Source organism: Pinus tabuliformis, chromosome 7, assembly GCF_031772625.1.
Source record: "Pinus tabuliformis cultivar Carrire ecotype Pingquan chromosome 7, CPIR1, whole genome shotgun sequence".
Lineage (NCBI taxonomy): Eukaryota > Viridiplantae > Streptophyta > Pinopsida > Pinales > Pinaceae > Pinus > Pinus tabuliformis.
This window is the reverse complement of record NC_142293.1, coordinates 334,424,481-334,447,344: the sequence shown is the minus strand read 5'-3', so window position 1 is coordinate 334,447,344 and position 22,864 is coordinate 334,424,481. Positions and strand designations below refer to the sequence as shown.

The 22,864-nt window shown below is 35.6% G+C and overlaps 1 protein-coding gene across 1 annotated transcript in view; it reads right to left on the bottom strand.

The window, feature by feature from the left end:
• LOC149247322 (homeobox protein knotted-1-like 1) overlaps positions 1-5,540 on the bottom strand; it is a 58,607-nt gene extending 53,067 nt beyond the window's left edge. Inside the window, exons 1-3 of the mRNA XM_089443887.1 lie at positions 3,909-5,540; positions 3,376-3,502; positions 2,997-3,128 (exon numbers count right to left, since the gene is read on the bottom strand). Of these exons, the coding sequence (XP_089300013.1) occupies positions 2,997-3,128; positions 3,376-3,502; positions 3,909-4,568 (919 nt within the window). The 5' untranslated portion in view covers positions 4,569-5,540. The remainder of the gene's footprint in view (positions 1-2,996; positions 3,129-3,375; positions 3,503-3,908) is intronic.
• Between the last annotated feature and the right edge of the window lie 17,324 nt (positions 5,541-22,864).

The following is a 22,864-nucleotide window of genomic DNA, read 5'->3' as shown; positions in this document are numbered from 1 at the left end:
AGACATACACATATAAACATGAAATTAGTTTTTTCTCCACCTCCACCTCCACCTCCACCTCTAGAATATATGAGCCGGCTTCTATTTTCAAAAACCACAACAACGCCTCTTGGATTATATATCAAGCACCACCTTTGCTCATACACCTTTTTTAACAAAATGGTGCTGGATATGTTTCAATGAATTTACACCTTATAACACTTCACAAGAGTATGTTTGATTATGAGGACAGGAAATGTTTGATATGCGTCACCATATCGCACTTCGGTTGCCGGCCTTTTCCCAACTTATCCACACTTAGAAGCATTAATCAGTTACAAGAGACAACACATGTACCAATCATCACAAACGCGAAAACAGTCGGTGATTTAGCCACGACCAGCACAAATTCGTTCATGAATTCAGAATTTGGATTGGGAAAAAGTGGGAGCAAGCATTCAGGAACACGTCAAACATATTCATTTATAGCATTGACCCTAGATAATACATTTACCAATCCTCACAAAGCGAAAACAGTCGGTGATTTAGCAACGACCAGCGCAAATTCGTTCATGAATTCAGAATTTGGATTTGGAAAAAGTGAGAGCAAGCATTCTGGAACACGTCACACATATTCATTTCATTTATAGCATTGACCCTTTGATTCCAATGGAGTTCCTTAAACAACTTACCGTCAGCCCAAAAAGATTAAATATAACGTTTCAAGCATGAAGACTAATTAGTGAGCTGTTTAAAATATAAACAGCTTTAGTTCACATTTACGAAGGTCTGATGCCTCTCGTTATTCCGCAGGTGTTTCATAGGGTTTGGAAAAAGATGTTTAGAGAATCGATGCCTAAAAGTATTTTATTACAAACCTGGCCACGCCTGCATTAACTGATCAGGTAATCAAATCTTTAGTTGGAAAACATCTAGCTCAGACTCTAATATTCCTGCCTCAAACCCAATATGCTACTGTTGATACTGTAATGAAAGACTACTGTTCGAATATATCGTCGGATTATATTCACCGTATTCTCTGCCTTTGGCACTAATCAATTAATGGCAAACTGGTAATAATCCTAGTCATTTTTAGGTATTTAGATTGAAATAACTGACCAAAGTGGACGATGTTTGGTTTTTTGCTTAAGGATATGTGGAGAGGCTTAGGGTTTCACCCTTACAATTTATCGTAATGTTTGATTCTTGTGAAGATCCACCTCCATGTTTTTAGGGTTTCACCCTGCATGGGCGTACTTCTTCCTTAAAAAGTCTACAAACAAATTACCCAAATGAAAATGGTTAAAGCTAATAATATTCAGTGGATTGAACGAAAATTGTGGTGAGAAATTGTCCCGACTCCCCAGAGATGTTTTGTAAGTTGTTAAAATTATCCAGAGGGTGTTCTATAGCCCTGTTGGGAAGAAGGAAATGTTCAACGTTGATCCATATGTGAGCTTGTTGTAACCTTGAATAAATGAACCAAAAAATTTACAGCTTAGTTTTCATTATCTATCATACCTTTTAGAATTTACAGCTTAGTTTTCATTATCTATCATACCTTTTAGAGTATCTGAATATAGTGTATGCATACCTGTATTGTAATTTTAAAATAATGAGGAAAAAAAAAGGCATAATTGTATAGTTGGCATAATTGTATAGTTTGAAGCATAATTGTATAGTTTGAATGGTTTAATAGGTACAGTTTGAGTAGGCTTAATAAATAAATAAGAGTATGTAGTTTTTAGTAACAAGTTATATGTTAAAATTTAAAAGGAGTAAAGAATATACATATCTTTAACTTAGATTTTAGTATCTAGTTTCTACTAAAAAGTTACATATTCAAATTTAAAAGGAATAAAGTATGTATATATCCTTAACTTAGATTTTAGCAATGAAATAGTTAAGCAGAGATGCATCCTGGTCTCATACACTAGTCTAATACACCAATTTGATGACTATGACCTTAAAACTAAATTCGTTTAATACCAAAAATAAAATCGGATTTTCAGGTTTTAAACGTTCAATAATAACGATCCTTACAGCATCTGGAATACTCACTAAAATGATTATAAATGTCTACATTCTATTTCTGGCTTTATGAATGACTACAGTGTAATTTCTATGATTTGTATCATATTATGCCCTTAGTGCAGACTAAGCATCACTGCCTGCGATGTAGCCTATAAGCATTGCAATGTAGCCTATAAGCATTAGCGTTTATAAGACTAAATAAGTCATATGGTTGAACTGAAATGTTTACTTACGTTAAGGAAATACTCAAAATGCCGCTTGTACTCATCACAACAGCAATTTTCTAAAGCCGGACCCTAATCTATGCCTGAAACATTTCTGTTCGCTTATAAGGCTAAATGAGTCAGCTGGTTGAATTGAAATGTCTACTTAAGCTAGGGAAATACAAAAAAGCTGAGTGTACTCGTCCCACCAATAATTTTCAAAGCCGGACCCTAATCTATGCCCGAAACATTTCAGTTCTAAAGTTTAAACATTTATGTTTTGATTAGTAGATCCAAGGTTGAAACTTTGAAATAAATTGATACTGATACCACTATCTTTCAGCCATTTTTTTAGGGTTACACCTTTCGCGGACCCTCGCTGTCGTGTCACGCAATTATGAAACGAATTGGGAAAGGGGTAAAGTTTACTTTAGCGAAAGATTTGCATACTTTGCTTTAGATTGGGCCCTTCAGCTTTTGACAATTTATCAGAAATGGTCTGTGCGGACATCTCTTTGGAGTACACGATTTCAACATTTCAAAACCAGTACTCAATAAAGACTAAAGTTCTTTCAGACGTTTGACAGAAGTATGGAAGGTTTATGGAAACGCCACATAAAGAATATGAACGGAAGAATATAAACGGCATGTCTAACCTAGATAAATAAACGCACTGCATAGTAGTTTAGTTAGAAACTTTGAGGATTCGATCATCTGACCACTTAAATAAAACGGATTGTAGCATTTCTAGCTAACTAAAATAAAAAAGGCAAACCGTACCTGAAGGGAAACTCCTGGTAGCTCCTTTACTCAAGCAATTTAGCTGTGTCTCCATCTTGTTCAGAAACGTTCTCGCTTCTTTGAATGGCTTCGTTAGTTCTAAATGGTACTTGATCAACATCTGGCAGTAGCCTCCTGAGACAACATGATTTTTAATCAATTAGACAGTTAAATGAAAACAAAAAAATGACAGAAGTTTGGCTAAATGATGGCAGTCCTACGGAAAGGTTTCAGCATGCAAAAAGAGTAGCCTGTTCCAAGCCAGTCTGGCCAACAGTTTTCCTGCAGGATACTACTAGAAAACAAGAACTAAGGTTCTATGGAGTTAGACATTATTTCATAATGCTCCTACAATTATGTCAAAACCTTGTGAACTGTCAGAAAATCACCATGAATTGATCAAGCTCCGGATCCACTCCTATATCCATAGTTCCCGAATGGCGTCCAAGCTGATTCTCCTGAATAATCTCATCCAGTACTGTGACAACTTCTGGAGGAGCCCCAACCTGAAAATAGAGACATAAATCCAAGATGGTATCAGCGAAAGACTGAAGTACCTAGATTTGGGAACCGTAACTATTGTTTCCATAGTTCGACCAGAAATAAAGAAAGGCCTATTCCCATGTGAATTGGTAACTGGTTCGACTAATCATCAGGAAGACCTAGTGCCATGTGAATCAGTAACTTGTTTGTTAGAATAATCTAGACGAGGAGCACAACGACCACAGTAAAATCGATATCAAATATTACTATCAAATTACAAAAGAAGAAAGGCGCGTATGTATGAACAATGGGACTCCACTGAAAACAAAGCAACATCCTGCCTGCAAATCACAACTGTTTTGATATCCCAGTCCTTTGATGCAAAATTATAAATACGGTTGCTGAACCAGGTGGTATTATTTATTTTACCTTCTGGCAATCCATGTAAGCTGCCAACAGCTGAGGATAGTGAGGATGGCAAGCAATTTTTGATTTCAGCGCATCAATGGAATCGTTAGGGTTACTGGAACAAGCACTATCGATATCGACCTCCAAGGAAGTCACCATCCTGCTGGCTTCTTGTTGGTGGTGCTGGTGGTGTTGCTGTTGCTGGTGGTGGTGAGGAGTTCTCGCCATTAAGGACGGCTGAGGGCAGCACGACCTCCCTCCTCCTCCACCACTCGTTTTTCTGTGATAATCCAACTGATTCGAACACACCTCCGTCTTGACAGAAGACAAGGACGAATCGGAAATGACGGCCGCTTGTTCATTCATCACCAGCTGTTCTTGTGGTGGGAAATGACCACCGACGAGATGTTTCTGGTGATGATGATGATGACCGCCTTGATTAAACATAGTGGCTGCCGCCGCCGAGAGGAGACCTTCAACCTGACCTGCGTGACTATAGGACGAGAAGGCGCTACTGGGTATGGTCCTGGTCATGGTACTCATTATGCTCTCATTTCCAGGTTCTTGTTCAGTCATCAAAGCCATCATAGAGCCCACTCCTGTGTCTCCATATTCACTCATGTTCACTCCATAAAAAGTAGCAGCACCAGCACCTCCAATATTCATATTCATGTCCTCCATTTCTATTTAAAACGCCAAATCTCTTAAACAATAGCCTCAGCCCTTGTGCTGCAGCCCATTGTTCATACAATTAAGAATAAACCCCGCAAGCCCAAAGTCCAAATCTCAGATCCTCAATTCATCTCAGATTCTTCTCAAGATCCAACCAGTTTCACTCCACGAATCTTCCCTATCTAAAAATACCCATGATTTACTAGGGAATTTTCAGGCAACACTTCTATACAAGGAGGGTGAAGCCAAGACGCCATTTTCCCTCCACTTTCCCTTGCCTTGAGAATTTCAACAACCAACTCATATCAAATCAAATCAAATCAATTCAGCTCTCGCTTTCTGCAGCCGCAACCGCCCAAGCTATCCCATCCAACTCAGACACAAGCAAACTCATCCAGCCACAGGGAAAATTATAATATTGAATATTGGATTACATTGGATATGGCATATCTATTCTCTGTATATCTATCAGCACACAGCTCAAGCGAGCAGCAGAACCTGACCTACTTGCTCTCAAGCTCTCTCATCTTCTTGTTTTTGCAGCTCCTCTCTGATAACTTTCCCAAATCAATGAAACCAGGAAAACCATCTAGATTTGCCTCCAAAGTACTCCCTCAAGTACAGGATGGACAGTGTGTATTGAAGGAGCTTTTAAGGCCTATAGATCTGCGCCACCTGCCCAACGTACAACGACAACGACGCACCCACACTCGCTCCTATTCGATTCCTATTTTTCCACAGTATACGAACCACAACCACCGCCTCCTAGGCTTCTTCCCATGAGCTCGCTGCTCCGTCACCGGTGCATGTCGTCAAGTGAATAATGCAAAAAGCAAAACCGTATGCCCTGAGGCGTCTTCGGTCAACAAAATGTATTTCCACGAGGGGTTCCGTCACGTGCATCTTGCAGAGATGGCAGAGCATTCCATCGTTTGCTGCCAGTACTATCAGTCTTCACCGGGGGACGGAGGTTTCAGGGGGGCCTGCCTTCCCTACCCCAAGTCCCGTCCGTTCTTCCCTTCAGGATGGAATGGGTTGGAATTTAAGTCTCACTGAGTTGGATTTTGTCATGGTGTGATTTGTTCGTTAAATATAATTAAAAAATTATTGGAGCTGTAGTGGTGAAGTGTGAAAATAAAGATAGTGAAATGTAAAAATAATCAAATTTAATAAATAAATATATTTTAAACTTCTAAAATCTGGCTCTTTCCCAACCACCCAAATGTAAGAGTGAAAAACTTCCTCCCTTTCCAATACCTAATCAACTACAATTAAAATGTTCACAAAACCATTAAAACTATAAAAACAAAGGTTCACAAAACCATTAAAACTATAAAAACAAGTGATGAGGTGTGAAAACCGTCCAATTTAATAATGAGTATGTTTCTTTATATATGATTCTATAACGGCGGTGCAGCTACTTCGCCCAGCTGGAAATTATGCCCCACATCCACACCCCGATGCTTTAGGAGCCTTCACGACCCGGCCCCTGCATGTACGTTTCTTAATTTTTGATTCCGAAATCATTCATCCCGTCCCTATTACTCTATAACTATCATGGAAGCGCATGACTTTCCAGCGTTAAATTTTTTCCCTTCTCTTTCTTTTGTCTGATTGTCTACCCCGCTGGACTCCAATATTTAGTTAATCTAAGGTTGGTGTATGATGCTGCGTGTCCCCTTTTAGGTTGAGGTCTCTAAATCTAAGAGAACAAACAGTGCTCTTCCCCCTCCCGTTTCATCGCTTTCATATTGTGTAACATGAAAATGAAACAAAGTTAACACATTCTTACTCCTATGTTCTTACTTTATTAGGGTCATTTAACACTTTTTATATTTTTAATATAGTTTTACGGTTTTGAAAATGGGTAAAGCTAAGTCACATGACACGAGACACGGAGGACACGTAAATACGAGTATTCAATATGAAACGCAGCGACCTGGAAACAGGACACGGGGGACACGTTTTATATATATATATATATATATATATACCGAAATATAGTTTTTTATCCATATTAAATTGCAGGTTGCAGCTTATCTAATCAAATTAAAATATAATTACTTCTCAAAGTTCATAGTTCACTTTAAAAAAATAAATAGAATCAAAATTTACTATTTAGAAATTAGAATGTGATATGCTTGGTCTTGATTCTTGAATATTCAATGTTCATTGTTCATGTACAACTTACAAGCACATAAGAAAATAACTAAGTCTAATCCTATTGATTTCTTCTTGTGAGAAAATGGCAACGGATATCTCGGCTCTTGTTACGATGAAGAACGTAGCGAAATGCGATACTTAGATGTTGGTGCTGGTGGAGTTGGCAGTGGAGTTTGCTATGCTCTAGAAGCTGAAGAACTAGAAGTAGGAGCTATAGGAGGTAGACCACGTCCCCTACTGGTGACAGGGGTAGCCGGGCAGGTGGTGTCACCTGGAAACATTACAATCTCCCAATCCTGAAAATTGATAAGTCTGCTGCATTTTGAATCCATATGAAATCCAATGAGGCCGGAACCACTCTCAAACATCCTGAGTCATTTCATGGTAATGTTAAAAATTTAAGTAAAAGGATGAAAATGAAGATTAAGGAGAATGTCACTTTTACTTTAAGAATTTAACATTACCATGAATAGCATATCAATACTAGGGCCTAGACTTGATCATTAAGCTGCCCCACTCAAAAATTATTTGTTTCTTTCAAAAAAAATTGCAACTTATGCAGGCAACGTTTTCTATCAACGGAATACGCGTTTTCCAGATGCAGGACACGACGAAAACCGACGAATACGTTTTACATTTTACAGGACACGATGAAAAACGTTTTCGACACGTTTTAGGGCCGTTTTCGTGTCCGACACGTAAAATACGGGACACGGGACCTTGGAGGACGTGTCCTGTGACTTAGGGGTAAAGTATCTAAGATGGTTTTTTTTATCATTATATACTTCTCGTATTATTGATATACTTTTTTTATTATTAATAAAGCTTTATGTTCTTGAAAATGGGTGAAGTGTTACTCAGACAACTCTTAGTATTATTGATGGTTTAGCACTATTTACATTTTTGATATAGTTTTATGTCTTCAAAAATGGATGAAATGTTCACCATGCCACTCTTTATATCATTGATATACTCCTTGTATCATTAATAAAGCTTTATATCCTTGAAGATGAGTGAAGTTACCCTATACAACTCCTAGTATGATTGATATAGTATTAAGTCATTAAAAATAAGCGAAGTGTTCACCCAAAACATTTGACACATCAACATTTTCCAAAAACAAACTTTAAACTTCAACCAAATTAAAAAATATATTTTATACTCAAACTTTTTAATTCAAATCCATTACTGCCAACAATCAGATTTTGTCACCCAAACCTTTTATTATTCAAATTCAACTACCCCCACTTACAGCAGAGAGATTTTGTCACCCTCACTTTTCTTGATTCAAACTTCTGTTACCCAAGCCTTTCTTGATTCAAACTCTGCTAGCGCGCAAATTACAGGAGACTAATTATAAACCTACCCACTTTTCTTGATTCAAACTCTGCTAGCGCGCAAATTACAGGAGACTTTAATTATAAACCTACATATTCATCCAAGGGGAAGCTCAAACTTTTGGGCTTTTCGAGTATGTTTCAAAGTCTAGGAACATGTGAAAACAACAATACACTCTTAACCTTTAGTCCATGTCATATTTATTCCTTCACTTTAAAGCTTACCACGTAGGAACAAATTGACATTTATTGGGTTGGTAAGCAAACGATCCTTTCCTGTACACTCCCTACATCCATCGATCTCGCGAAGCACCATTATCCATCCACGTTATTGGTAGGCGGATGTTACGACTTCTATGTTGTTCATCTTCCACTGTTTGGAATTTTAATCTTACCATCTAGAATCTTTTTCTTTATGGCCACTGTTGACGACTTTTATGTCGCCTTCTTGTCGACCAATTTATTCTAGATTTTGTATCTCAACCCCGCTATTCACATCGTAATTGTCTGTCGGCATACCTTTACTATTTTCATGCACTCTTTTCACCTTAGTGTTTGACCAATTTTTTTTACCATCTTCCACCATCGAGATTCTATGTCCTATATTCTTACCCTTCTAGGCATAATTTCCTATTTCTATCTCCGCTTTGTCATGTGAGAGTTGATAATCTTTCACTATTAAAAATACGTAAGTTTGTACAAGTTTTATAAGATATTTACTTATATATTTAAAGAATAAATTTGGTAATAAAATCGATAATTATATTTAAATTAGATGTTTTATAATTTTATAATAAAAATTGTTTTTTTGTTTTTATAGTAATTGTTTTTTGAGGGCAAAATTCCATTTTTTTTGTTATTTCATAGTTGAGTAATCTTTAAAACCTAAGAATTGTACGCTAGAGTTTGTACTAATTTTATGAGATATTTACTTAGTAATTATGATTAATTATATTTAAATAAATTTCATAATAGATTCATCAAGTATATCTATTCTATAGATTTATGATAAAAAATGATTTTTGATTATTTATAAATTTACAATAACTTTATAAACACAAACTTTTTTATGCATAGATTAGGTGAAGCATAAAAGGATAGTGAAGCATAGCTTAAGCATGAAGAGAAAATGATGAATAAAAGAAAAGTGACATTTACAATTATAATATTAAGTATATTAAAGGTCAAGTGTTGAAGAAGTGCTGTGTTTATAATAATTATTAAAGTATATGCGAAGAAAAAATGAGAAGGCCCCATGAATGAAATTTTTAAGCTTATGGAAAGTTTGAGGAAGTATTGCATTGATAATAGTTAGGTATGGTAAGTATGAGGAAAAAATAAGTTTGAAGTGAATTCAAATATATTGAAGATCAAGAATTAAAGAAGTGTTATGTAAAGCATATGTGAAGAAAAAGAAAAGAAGAGGAGAAGTGGTAATGTTAAGCATGTTGAAGAGTTGATATAGTGTTGTATTGACAATAGTTATGGAGAGAGAGAAGTCAATTTTGGAAGATAAATATTTATCAAGAATTTTTAAAGGTTTTACTATAATTACTCCTATATGGTAATAAAATATATATTTATATAATTGTATAAGAATTTATAATATTATTAATAGAAATAAGTGAAAATTTTATTAAAGTTTATTGGCTTTAATATGATAAAGGGATATATTTATTGTATGATTAATTATATTAATTTATAGTTTAAAATTTATTTTAATAGGGAGAATTTAAATAGAAAAACAATATCATTTAATATATGATGAGATATATAATAAACATATTTATAAATATTTATGCTTTAAAATATTCTTCATTATAGTGAATATATATATTATGAGAACTTATTTAGTTTTAAATAAATTGTTACTTATCATTGAATTCAACTTTATCTAAATATCTTATCAAACTATTTTATTATTTAATCATATTGATGGAGACACATGAGTATAAGATATCATATAAAGTTTGGAGGATAAGTTATGTTCATATTACAAACTATTATACGGGTGTACTATTTACTTCTTCTGAAGTCTAGAGCTAATAAAATAAAATAAAAATTGTTGTATTCATATTTCGTGATAAAAATATGATCAAGTTCATTATAGATTTGTATCATTATTTCTTCATCTTTTTCCACCTCTTTCTCAAGTCAAGTTTTAAAGTACTTCCATTTTTCTTTGGGAGTCACTTTAAGTTTCCCCTTTACTTTTTTGAATATTAAGTTTTTCCTTTTTCTTTTTGAACATTTCTTTTCCCAATTGTCATTTACCAAGTTTGTCACTTATGAATATTAGATATTAGTTTAAATCCATTTTAACCTCAAATTTATTGAGTGATTAAAGGATCAAATCTTTCCGAGTGAAATTATTTCCTCTTGTTTTCACACTATAATACTCTAGCCTTTTACCCCTAGATTGTATAGGACCAAATTATGTATAAATTGTAAATGCAAGGTTATAAGGATGTGTGTAGAGCCATAGGAGATTGAATAAATGATTTGGCTTATTAATAATGTAAATGTGCTGGTATGGATTTCTACTACTAAACTCAGAACCAAAACTCCACTAATAATTAGTTGTGCATGTAGGTGTTGTAAATATGTGTATATGTATTATGTGGTGGATTTGACATATTGAATTCAACTATGTAAATATTGATGTTGTAATATACTATATAATGATCCATGATGGTTATATAGAGCATAGGAGGAGAAATGATTCCACCAAAGGGGGGAGAGAAAAGAGGGTTATGAGAAAGTATTCATCTATCCCTAAGTGTCAACATATGATCTCACATCATTTTCCATGACACACCTTTAATGAACCCATCCACCTCCATTGACTTATAAAACCAAAAAATAATATCAGTGGGGAACTCTACCCATGTAGTTACTAGAACAGAGTGTGGTCATTATGGGAAAGTGTAAGAGTACCTCGTACTTTTGTTAGTAGGACTATTAGCCATCGTTTTCCTTAAATCTTTCATTGACATTAATTCCATGATTCACATTGACATGTTCATTTTTTATATGTCATTTCATGTTCTCCCTTGTTAATTGAATTGACCAAATCAACACCATAAAAGAGGAAATTGTAGGCCTTGAATGAGAGATTGATGGTTGTAAGTGACTATAGAGACTAGGAAAGTTAGGACACTAGTGGTTGGCAAAAGAAGTACATTTAATAACCCAATATGAGGGAGACATGTAAATCATTTCGCGATTAACCTCGAGTTAACAAGTGTCCGTTAAAAAAAAAAAAATTAAATAAAGAAAAAATGTGGGCTATAGTAAAAACAAAAATGAATTTACATATTTCATTAGTTTTAGTTAAATGCACTATAAACCATCAATAATCTCACTCTCATTCGTTGTTAATATTACACCACACTAGGAACAGGGCATGGTAAAAATATTTCACTTTCACTCTCAAAACCATAAATAAAATATTTCAATGTATATGTTAAGTAATGTAATGTTATATCAACTTAGGAAAAAAAAACATCTTAAGTTCTCCTTATAAATATTTTAATATATGATAGTTATTTGAATATCCAAATTAACGAATGTATTTGAGTATGAACTCCATATATATATATATATATATATATATATATATATATATATATATATATATATATTAGTAGAATCGTGTTGCATTTTGATCCTGTAAGCTTAATTGAACAATAACAAAAAATTCATAAAAGAACATTAAATTGATTTCATAAACAATATACAAAATATACATTGTAATACTTTTATTAATCAAGGTCAAGCAATGACTCTCCAATATAGTTTTTCTCTTGAGCTAAAACATTTTAATCAATAGGATCTGTTACAAACTACCTATTGTTATACAACTGCCTGATTGGTAAAACAATATTTGCTGAAGTAAAAATTAAAATTACACAATCTTTTAATTGTATTCATTTTTATCAATATCCACCTTAAAAATGATTTTCCTAATCCCTTGCCCATGCCCATTCATCATCTTTTCTGCAATCCAAGAGAAGCCAATCACCATTGTAGCTTCTCTACCATAATTGGTTTCGTGAACTTGTCTGCACAATTCTCCTATGTGTGGACCTTTTTAAGAGCCACTTTGTTATCATCAATTACATGTCTTACAAAATGGAATTTTGCATCAATATGTTTAATCTTGTTGTGATAAGCTAGATTAGTAGCCAAATAAATAACACTTTAACTATAAAAAAATATATTCACTTTCTCCTGCATCATTCCAAGCTCACCCAGTAGACCCTTCAACCAAATTTCATGTTTATAGGCATGTGAAGCAACTACATATTATTCTTTAGTAGTGGACAAAGCAATTGTTCCTTGAAGCTTTCACATCTAACTAATCTCTCCACCTACAAGAGTAAAGACATATCCTAAAGTAGATCTCTTCTTATCCAAGTCAACAACATAATCTGAATCAACATATCGACAGACTAAATCACGCAACCATTAAAGATGATACAATGGTTACTTGTGCCTCTCAAATACCAAAGCATTCCTTTCACTACTCGCCAATGTTCTATTCCTAGATTACCCATGAATCTATTTTATAACTCAAATTGTGTGTGAAACGCTAGGTCTTGTAGACTCCATCGCATACATTAAGCTACCTATTTCATTTACATATGATACACGAGACGTATACTCCTTTTCTTTGCCATTAATAAGACATAAAATTGAAAAAAATCTTAAAATGGGAAGCCAAAGGAACATTAATATGTTTCGCATTATTCATCCCGAACTTTACAAGTATTTTGTCCACATACTTTTGTTGTGATAACCAGACCATTTTTCTTGTCTATGTATCTCCATGCCCAGGCTCTATTTTGCAGCTCCAAGATCCTTCATATCAAACTTCCTAGCAAGCTTAGCCTTTAACTGGTTGATCTCATCCATGTTTTTTCTTGCAACAAGCATAGCGTCAATGTACAAAACCGAGATAAATAATATACCATTGCAAATTTTGAAGTACACACAATGGTCATATTCACTTCTAGTGAAATTCTGATTCACCATGAAGGAAGCAAACTTGTTAGACCATTACCTAGGTGATTGTCTCAAATCATACAATGATTTCCTAAGCATGCAAACTAATATCCTACTACAATATTGTACAAATCCTTCTGGTTGTTTTATATAGATCTCTTCATCCAAATATCCATGAAGAAAAGTTGTTTTAACATCTAACTACTCTAACTCAATGTCAAGTAATGTAGTTAGTCCTAACATCATACGAATAGAAACAAGTTTTACTAATAGCGAAAAAATCTCATGAATGTAAATACCTTCTTTCTTATAGTACTCTTTTTCTACCTACCCCGCTTTATATCTTTCAATATTTCCATCAACATCTCTCTTCAATTTGAAGACCCATTTACATCCAACAAAACGTCTCCCTCTAGGAATTTCTACAAGATCCCAAATTCTGTTCTTGGCTAGGGAATCCACTTCCTCGTTCATAACTTTCTTCCATTTTTCACTATCCACATCATTCATTGCTTCCTCATAACAAGAAGGTTCTCCATCCTCAGCAATCAGGGAAACAAATGAAGCAAAATCTTCATAAATCTTGGGAGCTTTTATTTCCCATGTAGACCTCCTAAAAGTGATCAATTTTTGAACTTCTACACTTTCCTTTATATCTTCTTCACCTATTTCTTCATAAGTTTCTTTTTGCTTTTGATTTTCTAAAAATGATTGAGTCTCCAACTGAAATTGTTGATCCCCATGATACCTGTTCATGTTCAACTTTTCCAACGTCCACTTTCAAAAGAGAATATCCATCAAACAGTACATTTCTGTTGATGATGATTGTATGCACAAAATGATCTTATAACCTATATCCTTTCGAATCATCGACATACCCAACAAAGACATAACTTTTTTGCTTTTGGGCCTAATTTAGAACGTTGATTCTCTGGAACAAGAGCATAGACATCACAACCAAAAACATTTAAGTATGAATAGTCACAAGACTGACCCAACCAAACTTCTTCAGGAATTTTATAGCTAATAGCAACTCAAGGTGAACTATTTACAAAATAAACAAGCAATGGATATTGCATCTATCCACAACTCCTTCTACAGATTAGCATTGTTGATCATGTTCCTAGCTCTTTCCATAAGAGTCTTGTTTATATGTTTAGCAACGTCATTTTGTTGAGGAGTATAGACAATGGTTTTGTGTCTAATTATTCCTTCATCCTTGCAATAATTTTCAAATTCTAAGGAAGTAAATTCACTGCCAGTATATAATTATTTTGCCTATTTTCTTTTCAACCATAATTTTAAACTATTTAAAAACATTAAATATGTATGCTTTTCTTTTTAACATACAAAACCAAAATTTCTGGGAGTAGTCATCAATAAATCTTACAAAATAGGATCCACCTCCATAAGACTATAGGAGATGGTCCCCATAAATCAAAATGAATATAATCCAAAACTCCTTTACTATTACAATTACCAACCTTAAATTTGTGTTTGAACCATTATCCATATACACAATGCTTGCAAAAATCCAAATTCAAAGATTTCAAATTAGAAAGTAATTTGAAATCCATCAGTACTTGAAGGCCCTTCTCACTCATGTGACCCAATTGTTGATGTCATAGGCGAGTAACTTCTCATGCCTCCTCATATACGGTCACTGCCTCATCGACTTGAGTACTTCCTTTAACTCTATAAAGGTTTTTGATATTATATGTCTTAATAACAACCAAAGCACCCTTTGAAAAAATAAGTGCTCCCCCTTGACTTTTGAATTTATAACCCTCTAAGTTGAATACTCCCAAAGAAATCAAATTCTTCTTCAACTCAAGTACATTTCCTACATTTTTCAATGTTATTATAGCACCATTACACATTTTTATTCTGACATTTCCCAACCCTACAGTCTAACAAGATACATTATTACCCATAAGGACAAAACTTCCATTCACAACTTGATATGAAGTGAACCATTTTCTGTGCAAACTCACGTGATGAGAAGTGCCATAATATAATAGCCAATCTTCAAAATTCTAATAAACATTAAAAATAGACGAAACTTCATCTATCATACCTGATTTTATGGAAAAAAACTCATCTATAGTACTTGACTCAACATGATTTGGTTCCTTCTTTGAGTTTTCACTGGACCCTTATCTTTTCCAGCAGTCCTTCTTGAGATGCCCTGCTTGTTGTAGAACCAACATTTGGCTTTACAGTTCTTTCCTCTTGACTTTGATCTAGAAGAGACTATTGATTTCTCTCCTTTCTCCCTAGATCAACCTCTAGCTACCATAAATTTTGGTGTGGAAGTTTTAATACTAGACTTCCTCTGCACTTCTTCAGATAACAAATCTCCCACAACCGAATCAAAATTGAGAGAATCAATTGTGATCCAATTGATTGAAGTATCAAAATGGTTCAAAGACTCGGGAAAGGAGCATAAAAACATAATGACTTTATCTTGTTCTTCAAATTTGACCTCCATACTAGGCAACTAGAAAATAAGGGTATTAGTTACATTTAGGTGGTTTGCAATCTTAGTGCCCTCCTTCATTGTAACAACCCTTATGAAAATTCCATGTAAAAATATATAAATACCATGGATGATGGGACATGTATTTCAAGATGAATAGTGGTGGAAACATCCTAATGGGTGTTGATTCAATTTATTATGGCTAAGGAAATTGGCAAAGGCAATGACAAAGGCTTTAGAAATGCGTGAGGCACTAATTGGAATTTATTTATGAAAATAATGGAAATAGGATAAAAGGAAGGTGAAAGGTCACAGGTTGCATGTGAGGAGGAAAATGAAGGAAAATAATGGAAAATGAAGAAAATAGAGGCCTCATTGATAAAAAGGCTTCTGAAGATTAGTTGGTAAGATTTTGACAGGTTTTGGTGGAGCTCCCTTCTATTCTCTCTCTCTCTCTCATATTCTTGGAGACTTAGAGTTTTCTTGGAGCACTCTTGGAGGGTGTGGCATACTTGGATTCTTGGAGAAAGAAGGCAAAGGAAGAGTAGGAAAGCACAATAGGGAATTGGGATCAACAACTACAACAATTTTTCTTACAGGTACCGAGTTGCATGTATGGTTTCCTCACTAGTATTGGCATGCATGGCACTTGCATGTGGTTTCTTGGTTATGATCTGTCATTGGCATGGAGGATTGCCTGGATTGGCATTGGATTTGCTTAGACTTGCCATTTCCTAGATAACCATGGAGATTGTGGGTTTATTTCATTGTTTGTTTTGGTTGGTTCTCATGTTTCCTTTAGCTTAGGTTGAGTTATTAGTTCTGGAGACTTGGTTGGACAAACGCTCTAGAAGCCTTTTAACGACTTGGGTTGAGTTACTAGTCTTGAAGCCTTGGTTGGACAAATACTTTACAATCCCTATAATAGCTTGGGTTGAGTTACTAGTCCTGGAAGCCTTGATTGGACAAACGCTTTGGAAGCCCTTGGTGGGTTGAGTTACTAGTCCTAGAAGCCCTAGTTGTACAAACGCTCTGGAAGCCCAGAAAATGTTGTGGGTTGAGTTACTAGTCCTAGAGCCTTGGTTTGAAAAACGTTCTGGAGCCTAGCGACAGTTGTGGTTGAGTTACTAATCCTGGAAGCTGGGTTGGAACAAACGCTTTGGAAGCCTTGGAAGGCTAGGATGGAGACCAATCTGATGATGGTTTTATGATGTCCGACCATGAGGTGGAATCATTGTTTGATGGGTTGAGGTGGATGACCTCTGGAAGCATTGGATGACTTTTGATTGATGTGTTCTATGAGATCCCACATTGAGGCTTGGAATATGCCACGGGAGTGAATGATATAAGAGAGATTTGGCTTAACCATTCTATGGTCGGGTGGAACGTCGAAGTCCCATCTTGGGTTTGGATATTTTATCATTAATTAAAGGTTATGTATCCTTGTATTTCTATGAGTATTGTGATGGATTATATGTGGTTTATATGGCTATGATTTCATTGGATATTTTTGTCCCTACTATGTTGGTTATGTATATGTTTTATGACAATAGTTATGTATGCCTCTCATCATGTTTTTACTTGTAATTGAATGGTCAATGTATCTATGGACTAATGGATGGAATGGTAGTTAATGTGTTGAGGCACCAATGCTTCATGGCAAACCTCAGATAATTATGAGACCCCTATTCTCAGATATGTTTTTTACACCTATAGATTACATATTCGTGATATGTCTGACGAAATGCCTATCATGGCTATTAGGGGTCCAATCAAGGTCTTAAACACATATTTGCTTTAGTACTGTCATTTCCATATTATTTTATTGTTTTTAAGACATGGATTAATTTTGGGTGGTGACCTGGGCTCTGGGCCTAAAAAAGTGGGTCAAATCCCGGGGACGCTGGCACAACACTGACAAAAAGAGTCTCTGGACGTTGGCAGGCAAACCTGTGAGAGTGATTAGAGGTCCTTGGACGTTGTCATGTCTATAGCATGAGAGTGACTCGGGGTTAAGTTGTACAAAAGCTCAGTGGGACCTAGGGACAAGCTGTCTGAAGTGTTGGCATGGTTCTCAGGGGTCCTGAAGATGATGTTGAATGTATGTATGGTGTGTTTCCGTCGGTTCCACTTCCTTAACGTGACTTAGGAGGTCGAACCATATCATAGTGACCTCTCGTCGAATGTTTACCTCGACTAACCAATTGCTTGGGTAGATGTGGGAGGAGGGTGTTACAAAGTGGTATTAGAGCATGGTTCACCCCTCAGATTGGATGGGTTGTCTATTGGTCATGCATTCATGTTGGTTGCATATGTGTTCCTTTTGCATGTATTCCATGTGCTTGTTGCATTTGCATGGTGTTGATCATGGTTGTAGTGATGTCGCCATGTGAACGTTGAAGGTGTTGTCATGGAGCATGTCCTCATGTGTGTATGGTTGATTAGGCAATGTTATACACGTCAATGTTCACATGTTTTCAAGTGCACATGATGTGGTTGTTGTTCTGATATAAGAGGTCATGGTTTGTGTAGTTGATATGGTCATGCATTGATGAACGAACCCTAGCTAGAATGATGTGTATATGGTTTCGTACTCATGTGTTATATGTCTATATGTAGTTGTTATGCATGTATGGTCTTGGTTATAGTTATGCATGAATAGTAGGTCAAACATGCCTTGTGAAGTCATGGTATGCAATTTAGGTCATCATGGTGCTATTGCTTGTTATGATGCTAATGTGTTGGCTGAGATAGAGCAGGAGATGCAGATCACCATAATGAGGTTGTAGCATTAGACTTTGGGATAAGAGGATATCGTCATACAGGTATTGTATGTTTGGAATGCAGGTATGTAAGTTAAGGAATTTTATATGCATTAGGTTTATGTACTTTAGTTTTATGTACATGTCTTTTGATGTTATGGTTACATACATAATAAATGATAGTTGATTAGCATAGTCATATGCACATGTGGTGGACAGTCAAGAATGACAGTAACATGTCGTTGTATGCATTGCTATCATTGTTTTATGTTAGATAACTTGATGATTATGTTATATGCTATATGTTGTAGATGAGTATGTTATAGGTTAACTTGTGTTGTTCTATGTTAGTAACTTGATGATTAAGGTTATTACATTAATTTATTGATGTTATATGTATTATGCTAAATTGGATTAGCCTATGATGATGGCTATCGTTATGATATTCAGGTATGAGCTGACATAATTGTAATATGGTGTTGTACTAATCTAGATTGAATTTGCATATGTGTGAATAATAATTTTGTAAGGGTTATGATGTAAACATGTTAGCTAGTGACTATTTTGGATCTCATGACCTTATTTACGTTTGGTTTGATATCTCGTGAAGTTATATCATGCTAAATAGATTGATTATGCAGACAAGATAGCCTTCCCTGAGATACATTAAGGTATGAGTTTTCTTATGTCATCTATCTTGTGCTTGAATGTTTTATTATGTCATCTATTTGGTGTTTGAGTGTCGGTGTCTATTATGTAGTCTAAGTTGATTTATTTAACAAGGTATGTTTGCAAGTTGGATGAATGTTTGATGAATTGCAAATGATCTTGTTTAAGATGGTCATAATAACACATGTGTTGAGACAATTGATATGTACTTGAGTGTAGTAGGTGATAGATGTAGCATTATGTATAATGACTATTAGTTGATTATGGATTATGACATGATTGTTAGTCCTGATAAAGGCTACTTTCAAATTAATATACATGTTGTCTTGATATTTGGAACATGTGTTTGACATGTGTGAGCAATTGCAGGCTAACATGCATGGTATTAGCATGACAAGGTAATAGCTATGTGTTTATATAACTAACAGTTGGGTTATGTGATAGTACACAATAAGCCTCGATTGCAACAAGGTAAAAAGGTAAAAGAAAGGAATTGGGAAAGAATTCATTTGGCTATGTTTGGAAACCCTAATTCCAAACGAATGAATTCTTTGCATACAGGAATTCTTCTTAACCCTAATTTGTTTGAAATTATGTGGATATGTGCTATGTTCATGGACATGTATTTGACATCTACAACATTTGGTGTGTATTTATAGCTAGATTTTTCAAGGGAATTGGAGTCCCTTGAGACATGGCATAGATGTGCTCGGTTACAAGGCAACATGATTGGCATAGAAAGGTAAGATAACTAGTATGTTGTTATGTTTATTTATGCACTGGTAGTTATGCATTCATGGTAATATGATGCAGGGTATTGCATGGAAAGGAGATTGCCATGAAATTTTGAAGAAGGCTCAGGTTGAGCTTTCCCTTGGAAGCACTAGTAACCATGGGGATTGAGTCATGGTGTATGTTGATTGCTTTGGTCTTTTGGCAATTTTTTGTGCTTGATTGCAATTTTGTTTGTGTCTTATGCATGGACATTCCACTTTGTCTATGATATTGGTTTTCATGGTCTTCTCTTGTTGTTTCTTGGCTTGCCTTTTATGTTTTGAGAGCCTTGGGAATTGGTTGGGAAAAGAGGAAAGTTAGTGGAGCTTGGGGAGAGCTTAATGAAATCCAGTAGGTAATATAAGATCCAGATGAAGCACTGTGCATGAGTAAGCGCAGTGGAAGGTAAGACTATGATAGTCAGTTGGATTGGTTGGTCCATTGTGGTAAATGGACAGTGGCAATACAAACATGAGAAAGGTAACCGAAAAAGGTAAAGTAAATGGATATGAGGTTTCAAATGCCTTGGCTATGTTGGGAATTATTGTTCTCAATGTTGTGCATGATGTGCAAAGATAAAGGAAGTTCTCTTAACCCAAACCTTGATATATACTAATTATGTTATGATCATGATTACGTTGATGTTTATATATGCATACATGTGGGTGTGTATGTATGTCATGTTTGATAGGATCATCATGGATCATGATTATTTTATGCTAATGTTTATATATGTATGTATTTATGTCATTGTCTGACACGGTCATCAAGAATCCTTCTTGTGGAGGAATGATTGCTACGCGGGCGAATAACTTGAAGAGGTTCATGTTTTATGAGGAATCAAGTGGGAAGAGTAGTCCTGACAAATATACGAGGTCAGTGTCATGTGGTTATGAGTTGATATTATGTGATTATATTATGTCTATGTTATGGACATGTTATACCAAGGGATACATCAGCGAAATGAATGCAGTGTGGTCTGTGCATGCTGGGACAAGCATCGATAAGACACTGGAAACAAGGTTGTTTGGTAGAGACAATGTGGTTTTGGATGTGTTGTATCATTATTTTGCATATGTTGTATATGTTGCATGTGTGATGTTGTGCGCATGCAATGTCATGTATATATAGTGTGTGCACATGTTGTTTATTCAATGTTATGTACAAGATGGTATAGATAGTGTTGTGTGAATGTTGCATATGTAGTGTTGGGTATAGATGGTGCTATGCACAGGTTGTATATGCGGCACTATGTACATATTGTACTATGCACATGATGTATATGCGGTGTTGTGTGCATATGGTGATTTGTGCATGTTGGATATGTGGTGTTGTGTACAGATGATGCTATTTACGTGTTGGATATGCAGTATTATGTACATGTGGTGTTGTGTGCATGTTGTACATGTGGTGCTATGTACATATGGTGTTGTGCGCGTGTGGTGTTGTGTACATGTTGTACAAGTGGCATTGTGTGCAGGTGGTGTTGTGTACATGTCGTGTATGTGGCACTGTGTACATGTGGTGTCGTGTACATGTCATGTATGTGTTACTATGTACATGTGGTTTTGTGTACACATTGTACATGTGGTGCAATGTACATGTGGCATTGTATACACATTATGGAGATGGTGTCGTCTACATGTGATGTTGTGAACACATTGTGTAGGTGGTTGCAGTGTACATGTGGTACATATGGTATTGGTGTACGTGTGGTATTATGTGCATGTCGTACATGTTCTGTTGTGTACATGCAGTACTATGTATGTGCATTGTGTAGTCGTGGTATCATGACATGTGTATTCATCGCGTTGTACTCGGTGTGGGTACATGTATTGTGTGGCGTTGTACATTGAGTATATATATATGAGTTGTGTTGTATATCGGGTGTATGTGTATGCATTTTGTGGTGTCGCACATTGTGTGCGGATGTATGTCTTGTGATGTACATTGTGTATGCATACGTGTTGTGTTGTGTCGTACACCGGACGTAGGAGTATGTATTGTGTTATGTTGTATGTTAGGTGTAGATGCGTGTATTGCATGGTGTGGTATGCCATGTGTGGTTGTATGTGTGGGATGTACACTATGTGTGTGTGCACACGGTTGAAGAGAATGCATTGGGTGTTTGTCGGGTGTGGAAACCGATCTAGAGTGTGTACGAAATAAAGACAAAGGTAGAAGAAGTTAAGGATCGACTAATGGATAAGTATCAGTATTTTATTTCAGTTTAATTATACATGTGATTTATGATTATGTTCTATGATGATCACATGTGATCTATGATTCTGGTTTATGATGGTTAGATGTGATTCATGATTTTGATCTATGATGGTTATATTTTGAGCTAACCTAATGTGATATGCTTATACATGATGATTTGGGCAAAGATGGTAGTTTGATTTGTTGTGAGAAGAAGTAAACACGATTACAAGTGTACCTTATTGTCGAGCTACCAATGAGGTATGATGTGAATTTATTTCAATTTATTTTAATCTAATGGAAGTTATGTGCTTGGTAAAGGAAGCATGAAATACCCGGTTGGGTGATTAAAATTGACAGCAAGAATTAATAGTAGCAGCGAAAGAAATTGGAATAGGCAACAATATGTTGGTGAAGCACTTCAGGAGCAGGGCCATTGTGGGACATTGGTACCCAATAGTGTCCATTGATTTCCATGAGCATGCTATGACCGATATTATGGTTTTAAGGTAGGGATATGCCTTGGTTTTTGTATCTTCCGATGTGAGGAAGCCTTGCCAAGGGATGGACTGCCTAGAATGGGGGTGTCAGCGGTTGGAAGGTGAGTGACTTCACAAAAGGGTTGACCAAATTTCCCGAGGGATTGTCTAGCAGAGAAGGGAAGGCCGGGGATGGATTTGTCTTGGTCATAAGAATTACTAGATGGAATAAGATGCACATTGGGAGTGTGCCCTGGAACGATGAGCCATTAACTGTTCACTGAGAGGAAAAGTGGTGTTGGATTGTAGCGCTAGACATTGGATGCATATTTGACTTTGTAGTGGATTTTAGACTTCCTGGGAAGGAGGTAAATCTTGGTATTACTTTGAGGGTGGAGGTGTGAGCCTTTGGATTCCCTTGTTGTGGATGCAG